The 11,074-nt window shown below is 41.4% G+C and overlaps 1 protein-coding gene across 1 annotated transcript in view; it reads right to left on the bottom strand.

The window, feature by feature from the left end:
- Positions 1-2,855: 2,855 nt before the first annotated feature.
- ADGRV1 (adhesion G protein-coupled receptor V1) overlaps positions 2,856-11,074 on the bottom strand; it is a gene marked incomplete at both ends in the record, with an annotated part of 566,633 nt that continues 558,414 nt past the window's right edge. Inside the window, one exon of the mRNA XM_080707128.1 lies at positions 2,856-2,974. Within this exon, the coding sequence (XP_080563254.1) occupies positions 2,856-2,974 (119 nt within the window). The remainder of the gene's footprint in view (positions 2,975-11,074) is intronic.

Raw genomic sequence — 11,074 nt, 5'->3', positions numbered from 1 at the left:
GAATACAGAATTTCTGTTGGAAATGATGAAAATATTTTAGAAATAGAAGCCAGGCATGGTGGCACACACTTGTAATCCCAGCATTAAGGAGGCAGAGACCGGAGGATCGCAGTTTGCTGACAGGCTCAGCTACTTAGCGGGGCCCTTTTTGCAACTCAGTGAGACCCTATTTCAAAATAAAGAATAAAAAAATAGGGCTGGGGGTGTAGCTTGGAGGTACAATGTGCCTGGGTTCCATCCCTGGTATCGCAAAAAAAAAAAAAAAAAAAAAAAAAAAAAACCAGAAAAAAAAGAAATAGAGGATGGTTTGTGACTTTAATTGCGTTGTTACTTTAATTAATGCCACTAAATTGTACACTTAAAATGGGCAAAATGCTAATGTTAGGTCACAGTTATATACTCATACTGTTTTGAAACCACAATCATATAACACACTAGTATCTTTGACTTGTACTCTTTGACTTGTACACTTTAAATGGGAAGAGTTAAGAGTAAGATTTCTATCGCAATAAAGCTGAGATATCGTGGATAAAAAGAAGATCAGACTTACTGAAAGAGTCCCAGCCCTTCGGTGTCCATTCCTGAGGACTTGACGTGATTTGCTTCTTCTCCACACAGCTGTACTTTCCTGGCAGGTGTCCCCTATTAGCCTACACTGGGAGGAAACAGGATGGCAAACTATTGCTGCTATAGGCATATGTAGTTTATTTGCTTTAGCACCGTGGTTTCTAAAAACCATGGTTTTTTCCTTCCAGTATTTAAAAGAACAGTGGCAGGTGGTCCTTTTGATTCCTTATCAAGTTGGCAATTCAGACAGCAATAGAATTCCAGAAGCCTGGAGTAAGAGAAGTATCTTGGATCGGTCATGGTTATTTATTTATTTATTATTTATTTATTTATTTATTTATTTATGTTTTGGCCAGGATTCCCTAAATTCTGAAAACATATAGAAATGAAAATAGTTATCCACAATTGCTTATGTTGGACAGTTGACTGTCTTGATATCTGCTAAAAATGTTACCAGTTGCCGGGTGTGGTGGCGCACGCTTGTAATACTGGGAGGCTAAAAGATGAGGATCGCAGGTTCATGGTCATCCTCAGCTACTGAGGCCTCTGCAACATAGTAAGACCCTATTTCAAAATTAAAAAATAGGGCTAGAGGTATAGCTTGAAAGTAGAAGTCAATCTCCAGTTAAAAAAAATATACCAGTGATTATGACGCCAGGATTTCACACAGCGATCACTCATATTTCCTTAATCATCACCTAAGCCCCAAATTTAGTAAAATCTGCTCATGATTTTTTTTTGGGGGGGGACCTATTTTATACTTTTTTTTCATTGGAAATAGGGTCTCTTAAGCCAGCGTGGCTGGCTTCGAACCAGCGGGATCCTCCTGTCTCCGCCTCCCAAGCCCGGGGATTATAAGCGTGCGCCACCACGCCCGGCTTGCTCATGAATTTTGAATGTTTAACAATTTCAAAATTTCCCCCTTCCATTTATATATGGTAACCAATTCTGCAAAAATTGTTTTCATTCCAACTTGAAATGGGAATATTTCGAGTGCAATATCATACACTGAAAGCCATTTTACAATTTGTCAAGATAAATGATTCACGTTCCATAGAATAGAAAGCCACACTTACTAGCAAGAATCAAGTACTTGGATGTTTAAGTTATGGCTTTAAAGAACATTACTAACAGAACAAAATATTCTCTTAGATTTTTTAATTTTAATTTATTTTCTCAAGATAAAATTAGTTTTCTGAAAAAGACTTAGGAATTCCAAAACAAAAAGTCAAAAAGCCTTCCTCAATTCAATCCTGTTCTGTTCCTCATGGTTTTTCTGCAATCACTGTCAATGAACTCATCTCCAATACTGCAGTGCTCGCTCTAGGATAGACTGTGTTCTCATCCCAAGACAAAGAAAGACTGAAAAAGCCAAACCAAGAAATTTTTCTCCAAAACAAACTCTGCACTGTTTGAATGATCCTCTTCTTAGCTGTGCGAAAGGACATGGTGGAGTTATTTTTAACAGAGGACAGAACATTCATTCTGGAAAGAATTCAGATCCCTGATTTCAGAATGAGCAGAAATACATACTGTTAATGAAAGGCAATGCCAACCGCAGCATCCCCTGTCAGCACTTAGGTGCAGGACCATCAGCGCACCAGAAATGTACAGATCTCAGGAATTGAAGTCTTCTAGATGCACTGAAGGCTTGAATCTGGATCAAATAATCCTGTTAGAGGACACAGGTGCTTGACATAGTCCAGACAGACTTTGATTTTTTTTTGCCCATGTGCAACATTTCAACCTAAATAGTGAGCCTGCAGGTGTGGTGGTGCATGCCTGTAATCCTAGCACTTGGGAGGGTGAAACAGGAGGACAGCAGATTGGAGGCTAGCTTCAGCAACTTAGCAAGACTCTTTCAAAGTAAAAAAAAAAAAAAAAAAGTAACAGGGTTAGAAGTATAGATCACAGGTAGAATGCCCCTGGGTTTGATCCCAGTACCCCATACACACTAATAAATAATGAGTCTGGATGATACCAAGTGAATTCTATTATTTTTATTATTACTTTCATTAAACAATGTTAGCCACGTAGGAGGGTTAAAAATCAACTAAGATTCTTGGAATATTTATAGCCTATTAATTGACCTAAATAGATCCGGTATTTCATGATACCAGTGAATTTTCAGGTTGCACAAATAAAAGTAATTTATATTCCAAATATGACAGTAACTTGTACGTTAATCAATACAACTCACAATACAATCCCCATTACGCAATTGAATAGAGTTGTAGTACAAGTCAAGACAGTAGGAAAGCAGCCTCGTCCTAACGGTTGGTGAGGCCCTAGAGGTGGGTGTCAGCAATGGGTATCCTCCTGAGCTCTACGATCTGTGAGTCAGTCAAGGTGCCTCCCTCCTGGCTGTCGTGGCCAGACTCATTGTCACTGACGCTGAGGCCAGCACCTGCAAGGAAAAAGAAGAACAGACTCTAAAGGCCACGACATCCAGAACCGAAGTCAAGGCTGTGGACTATGGAGGATCATAGCACATTAAGCTGAAACATGTTTGCTTCTATGTCAGTAAGAAAATTCACTACACATTTAGAATAGATATTAATGCCTAACAATTATGCAACTATACTTGAAATTGACCTTGGTAGTTTTTAGAATAGAAATTATTGTCTAAAGATGCAAATTTGTGGGGTCTTTTCCCTTTTTTGCTTCCACGTACTGAACGTGTTTAACTTACCACCAAGAACAGCACTCCTGTTAATGGCTTGTTGAAATAGGAAAATCTGGCAGGTTATCAGATTTCTTTTCAGCAGAGGGGTAGGATTTGTTGCTAGAAAACATAACACCAGTCGGGTGCCGTGGCACACACCTGGGATTCCAGCAGTCTGGAGACTGAGACAGGAGGGTCACAGGTTTGAGGCCAGCTTGGGCAACTTAGTGACATCCAATTTCAAAATAAAGAGTTGAGAGTGTAGCTCAGTGGTAGAGTACCCCTGCATTCAATCAGAAGTAATGCGTGTGCATGCACGTACACACACACACACACACACACACACACACACACAGAAAGAAAACATAGAACATCCCACCCCACAACTTCCTCTGAATCCAGCAGCTCAGTCAGCAGATATTCAGTGTTGGTCAATGATCTCTGAAGAAAGGCAGGCCCTGGAGAACATCTTGATTCCCTTCAGGGCCCAGCAGACACAGGTTTTGAATGATCAGATGTGATCCCAAGGTAATGATAATTATGTACCACGGTGCCCAGACAAGAATCTCATGAAGGTAAGCTGCTGTTACCTACAGACAGCACCCAGAATCTTTCTTTTGAGGAAGTGTCACTATTCGTTGCTTTTAAAAAATATTGTTTTTCAAAATTCGGAAAACTATGCTAGACAAACACCCAATTTTCTGTAATGTCAAGGATGGTATAAACTCTCTTGTGTGTCCTATCCCCCCTCTGTGTGTGTGTGTGTGTGTGTGTGTGTGTGTGTGTGTGTGTGTGTGTGTAAGAGAGAGAAAATGAGGATGTGGTCAAAGGATGCACTTGGGTGAATCACCAGAGGTCACAGATCCCAGCTCCTCTCCGTCTGTCTGGCACCAGACTCTGCAAACCAAAAGCAAAGTGAAAAACTAGTTGCCCTCAGCTGAGACGTCCCTCTGTGACTGTGATGGAGGAACTCGATTCTGCAGAGTTGGTAGCTCTGAGAAGATGGTGAATTTAGCTTAACCTATTTGGAGAAGGAAGTAGGAACCCACTAATGCTTCTTCTAGCCAAGCACTCCCACTCCTGGGCCTCTGTCCTTCCCACCCTCTCTGCTAAAGGCTGCTGTTAAAACTCCACTTCCTTCCTGCTCTCTGATCTGAGGGCCCTTTCCTGAGCTCTTCTGCTTTCTTTCACATCTCTTCCTGCTGGCTTATACCAGAAGCCTTGTCTCAAGCCCTGCTTCAAAGCCACCAGGATCTGGCTGACCATTGCTTGCTCTCTAGCCCCCCTTTTTGGGCGGTTCTGGGGATTGAATATGGGGCATCCTACATCTGAGTTATACCCTCAGCCCTATTTTGAAACAGGTTCTTGCTAAGTTGCTGAAGGGCTTGCTAAGTCGTTGAAGCTGGCCTTGAACCTGTGATTCTCCTGTCTCTGCCTCCCAAGTACTGGGATTACAAATGTGTACCACCAAGCCTGGCTGTCCCGCGAGCATTTCTGAGCCACTCTTTTATTCATGCCACATTGTTTTCCTGACACTTTTGCTTAGGAAGAGCTTCTCACTTCCCATCCTCTTAATCTGTTTCAAGGAAGTTCCATGATTCCTTCAAATCTCAACTCAGGTATTGTTGCCTTGGGGAAACATGATGGTTCCTTTTTAAAATCCCTGCCTCCCCCACGGGCTTAGGTCCTTTCTATTTCTGTCTCATATCTCATAGTTGAGTGCCTAGAACACCGCATGATTTCAGTAAATGTTCGTTGAGAATATTAGGCTGAGATCAGCCAGTCTCAGAAAGTCAAAGGTCAAATGTTTTCTCTCATATGTAGAAGCTACAGAGAAAAATAGGAAACAAAAAAGACTTCAGTTAATTGAGGAAAGACTAATAGTACAGTGAAAGGGGATGAGAGAAGGAGGCGGGGAGGGGGAAAAGAACTGATGAAAGAATCAGTTCAAATCATGCTCTGTCCATGCAATGAAGGTATCATTACCAGTCTCATTAACATGCATAGGGAGGGCGGGTAGCAAGGTGGTATTGGAAGGGAAACACACCGAGTCCTGTGAGCATGCAAGTCTATAGCACTTCAAACCTCACCATGATGTCTAGTCAGGATGCACTGGTACAAATCTTTTAAAGATGTCTGTTGAATGTGTTAATAAGCTAAGCTCTGCTTTCTACTTCTTGGAAATGCCTCTTCCATCTTAGCACCTGCTGTTCCTCTAGAGCAGACTGTGTTTTCCTGCCTTCTTCTTCTCCAAACAAATAGTAGTCCCTGCTGCCTTCTGCATCAAGTTTGGTACCTTCTGCTTTGGCTTTTCAGATGCTAGAATCTGGCTCTACTATACCAAACAGGTGTATTCTAATGCTTGCCCATTGGAGAACCTTCTCTGGAACTGATCGGTCTGCTAACTAGTCCTAAGTAAACTTAGTTACAGCCTAAGTGTCCTTCCATGGATCCTTCAAGGCGCCCTCTCTGCATCATGTTACAAGCACTTCTTTTACCATTCATCCAAACTTGGAAGCTTGAGCACGCGATATTTGAAAAGTCTGTACACCTGACAAAATTATTAATCATATTCCCTTGACTCTTCCAAATTTCCCTGATTTGGATAAGTTTTATGGCTCCCCTATAGATAAGGTCATGAAATAAAATGTTTCATAAGCACCCGTGATCTCTTTCCTCAAGTTAAGAACTAGAATATTTCCAGTGACAGTGCATTTGTAAAATTTAGGAAGCATCTAAAATTGAAGAAGTAGTACACTTAACATTTAAAAAATAAGATTATCTATTTCTCATCAAAAAATAAATATTGGCAACATTGAGTCTACAGTTCAGCAATGCAAATCATCATCATCATCAAACCTATGACACCCGCCTCCCTTTTGTCCCTGTTCTCTACAAGCCCTCCTCAACCTGCATGACATCCATCTGGCTCTTAGAGGTAACATCTGGGTTTGCCTTCAGGCCTTTAAGGGACAAAGGGCCTACGCTTCTCTACCAGGAGACAGGGGACTGTCCAATTTGGGTGAACCTCACCAAACTAATAAGAGAGTGGCCATTCTAGAGAAGGTAACTGAGATCCTGAGGCCCACAGCCTCTTGACCTGCGCAAGCAGGAGCTGAAGGGCTAAGTAACAGAGCTGCCCAATATATAATCAACTAGGGGGAAACAGGGATAACTCCACATTATAATGGAGAAATTTGAGCACATACTAAAATACTTAGATGTTGAAGTACTGATGAAAAGATAATGAGTTCTATGAGTTATTAAAGGGCACAGAAAATGGTATTGATAGCTATTGAGAGGCCTCCTTAATCCCCCTTCCTGAAAATCATCCATCCATCAACTCACACATCCATCCAACCAGCCATCCCATTTGGAGCATCGACTGAGGTATCTTATAATAAGTTCCTGAGATGAATCCTAGTTTTTTTTTTTTTTTTCAGAACATAGCTTTGTCCTAGAGCTAGGCCCAACCAATTCTTATTTCAACTTATCACCTGGCCACTCTTTCTGTTTCTATGTGAAATGTGTGCTTAGAAGGATCATGCTGCCTACCTTACTTACTTCTGAATTATTCAGCTCTGTCTTGGCTATTATATGTTCCCTGTCACTTATTTTAGTGCAGGAATTGGGGGAAGGGATGTACACATAGGACACTCGATGAACAGCTGATGCAAGCAAAGAAGGACAAACAAACTTCTTCCTACCTGAAGCTAACACAGTGCTGAGGTCCCAAAAATAGGGATGGATGCTTTTTACTTCAAAGGTTTGAGTCCTTAAGATTATTCTACTCAAATATGAAAACTGTGGTAAAACATTTTACAGCCTGCTCATGTTCATGGTATACATTACTATGAATGATCCTAAAACTAAAAAGAAGATTAAAAAGAATGGCTATTGAATACCAAACACCCATTTTTGTCTCAATTTCCATTATTCTCTAAGGTCAGCTGCAAATCTGATGAACACTGGGAGGCCTGCCACAGAGTCTGGGGCGCAGGAAGGATTCTGTAGGAGACTGCTGTGGTCTTAAGTAAAAAAAGTAGGGATCCTGTAGACACTGTTATATGAAAATAAGAAAATCTTTGCAATGTAGGATTTTTGAGGTGGAAGGGAAAAGAGAAGTCCAGCCCAGTTAGGGGAGATGAGAAGATGCGGTAAGTGATTTGCATGAAGCCAGTGGTGAGTCTGGGAGCTGGCTGCTCCCACATCCCCACAAGCTAGTGCCACGTGTTGCTCTAGGTTGGTGGCTTTGGAGTACAGAAGGCCCCTGACTTGAAACAAAGGCTTCAAGTTGAGATTCCTTTAACTGAAGGCACATGAGGCCTTTTCATAAAGGTAGGATGGGAAGATAGGTTAAGGGAATACATTCCTCTATCTTTAACTTCCATCTGTATTCTTCTTATGTATAAAATTCCGTGGAGAGAGCACAATGGAAATACAAGTTTTCAGAGAAATGAGGATGATGTAAAATTTCCATTTCTTTCTATAAAAGAAATGCTTAGCCAAGCATGGTGGTGAATGCCTGTAATCCCAGTACTTGGGAGGCTGAAACAATAAGATCACAGGTTTGAGCCTAGCCCCAGCAATTTAGTGAGATGCTGAGCAAACTAGATAGGTCCTGTTTCAAAACAGAAAGTAAAACGGGCTGAGGGTGTACTTCAGAGAAGAATGCCCCTGAGTTCAAACCCTAGTACCAAAAAATAAAATATTTTTTTTTTGTTTTAAATACACCACAATTTATTATATAGTGAACTATATATTATTTGATTCTATTTATATTTATAATGTAAAACATTAGATGCTAATTTACATATGTGCAAAGGGCAGAGAACTTTTAAAGTTGTTTAGGGGTTTAAAGAAGACCAACTCACAAGGCCTACTGTCTGCTGTACTTGACTTAGAATGGGCCATAGTGAATATAACCCTGAGATGGCCCAGGGTTTAAAACTCAAATAAACCAGTGACATGAGTATAGCGGGCACTGAACAAACCAAGCTCTGTCCAAGGGGGCAGCCTTACTCAGCTCTCATTAAGCAATGTTATGCTAGATTTCAAGTACCCGGTTGCTTAAAATTCTGGACTTTATGGGTATCTCTGAAATCTTAACCTTAGTTAAAAATAACACTAAAATGTCATATGAGTCAGAGGAAACACCTTGTTTGGCCGAATCTGGCCTAGAGATCACGGGATGGCATGAGGACTGCTCCTGTGTTTGACCCTATCCCATGATGAAGCACCTCTGGGCAGAGGTAGCACTTGATTATTATAGTGTCTTTTCTAAAAATACAAGGGAACAATGTGAGAGATTGTTATTTTGATCTCTCAAAGTATTTACTTCCTAATGAGTTCAGGGAACTCTAAGGAATGCTAACCTAAATCTATAAGTAAGCAAGTCATTCCACACATTCCTGAACCAAATGCATTTAATACTCATTACATATATATATATATATATATATATATATAGCACGCGGATCTAATTTAATTATGCTCCAAGAATTTTGTTTTGTTTCCATTGTTAGACCTCGACAACCGACAACACTGTGTAGAGTCTGGGGAGAGTGTGCCCTGAGCACGATTTGTAATCTGACTCTAATGGGTGTTTAATGCAGATGATCATTCCATGTCTCCCAAAACTCTCTATCCTCTTTAGTTTTCTTTCTACTTTGCTAGAGTATCTCTATGGTCTCTCTCCTATTCTCTCTCTCTCCTCTCCTCCCTTCCCTTCCTTTCCCTACCCCCTCCCCCTCCCCTCCCTCCTCTTCCTTCTCCTCCTCCTCCTCCTCCTCCTCCTCCTCCTCCTTCCTTCTCCTCCTCCTCCTCCTCCACCTCCTCCTCCTCCTCTTCTTCTTCCTTCTTTCTTTCTACTCTCTCTCTTTCTCTCTCTCTCTCTCTCTCTCTCTCACTGAGGACTGAACCCAGGGACATTCTAGCTCCAAGCTACATCCCCTACCCTTTATATTTTTTTGTTTTGAAACAGGGTGTCACTAGGTTGCTGAGAATCTTGCTATGTTGCTGAGGCTGATCTCAAACTTGCAATCCTTCTGGCTCAGCCTCCAAAGTCCTGGGATTACAGGTATGTGTGCTACCATGCCAGGCGGCATTCTACCTCTAAGCTACACTCCAGCACTTTTAAAATTTTGTCTTGTTTTGAAACAGGGTGTTGCTGGTTGCTCAGAGTCTTGGTAACTGCGGAGGTTAATCTTGAACTTCTCATGCTCCTGTCTCAGCCTCCCAAATACTGGGATTACAGGCATTGGTCCCCCGCCTGACTTTGTATTCATTCTTTAATACAGTTATTATCTGGGATGTTGTTTTTGTTTCTCTTCCTTCCCTTCTTGTCTGTTTCTTCCCCTCCTCATCTCTTTTCTTTCTACCCTCTCCTAGATATATTATTCATTTCCATGGCTGTAACTATAATTTCCCAGTTGATGCTTTTCAAATGCTGTCTTCCACCCTGGTCCCCCCCTCACCTAGGATTGCAACCTGAAAACTCAGGAGACATAGGTCCAGTGTGTCTATGCCTGAATTCATTTATTTCCCCCTGTAAGAAAATCAACAAACTAGTGCTCCATACATGAAGGTATCACTACCAATTTCACTAAGATGTGTGGGAGGGAGAAATAGAGAGTAAGGTAGGACACCGAGGGAACGCACCAAGGGATGTGTGTGCATATTTATGTATCACTTTGAATCTCACTATGATGTATAATTACAATGCATGCACCAATAACAGTATAAATGAAAATCAAAATCATAAAAAGTACATTTAATTATTTCATTTTAAGACAGAATTTTTCCTTTTCTTTTTTTGCAGTACTGGGGATGGAACCCAGCGTCATTCTACCTCCGAGCTATACCCCCAGCCCAACTTTTTTTTATTCTTTATTTTGAAACAGGGTCTCACTAAGTTGCAACGAGCCTCACTAAGTAGCTGAGGCTGCCTGCGAACCCAGATCCTCCTGTCTCAGCCTCCCAAATGCTGGGATTACAAGTGTGCGCCACTACTCCCAGCTAAGAAAGAATTTTTCTGTGCAATTTTTTCTTTCTTTATGTGTGTGAGTGTGTGTGTGTGTGTGTGTGTGTGTGTGTGTGTCACAGGGGATTGAACCCAGGGGCATTCCTTCTCTGAGTGACATTCTCTAGTCCTACTTTTTTATTTTGAAATAGTTTCACTAAACTAAAGAGGGCCTTGCTAACTTCCTAACTAACTTCAAGCCTGTGATTCTCTTGTGTCAGCCTCCCAAGTACTGAAATTACAAGTGTGTGCAACCATGCCCAACCACTTTTAACTTATTAGGAAAGTTCTGATCTAATCATTTTCCTGAGAATTGGTGGGACGTTTTTATCCAATGCTGTTTCTGCTTCTACTGAATCTAGCATTCTTTCTCTTTTGTTTAGTACTGTGTAACATCGTTTATAGAATCAGCATGCAATAAATGTATGTTGAATAAAAATAAATTCGTTCAAATAAGAAAATCAAGTCAAAACAAAGCAAATGTGCACCTACTCCTCCTGAGTGGTCCGGAGCCACCGCAGGAGCTCTCCCATTTGCCCTCTTCATCCTTCCTCAGCATCCTCTTCTGTTCTTCTCACTTGTTTTCACTCCCTCAGCCTTATTCCCTCATACCATGGTAATAGCCTCCCAGCTTCTCTGATGCTGCTTCTAGATGTACCATCCTATTATCATGAAAGTTATTCTGCCGCAGAAGCCGGGGGAACGTGCCACACCTCTCCTCCGTGACCTCCCTGGCTTGACTCATTGTGTGTGGAGTCTCACCCCTGGCCATGACAACCCAAGAGCATTTCAATATCATGCAGAAGTCTCAGCAAGTGGTC

This window comes from Muscardinus avellanarius (genome assembly GCF_963383645.1).
Source record: "Muscardinus avellanarius genome assembly, chromosome: 1".
In the NCBI taxonomy this organism is placed as follows: domain Eukaryota; kingdom Metazoa; phylum Chordata; class Mammalia; order Rodentia; family Gliridae; genus Muscardinus; species Muscardinus avellanarius.
The sequence above is the reverse complement of the archived record's forward strand: the minus strand, read 5'-3'. Positions and strand labels throughout refer to the sequence as shown.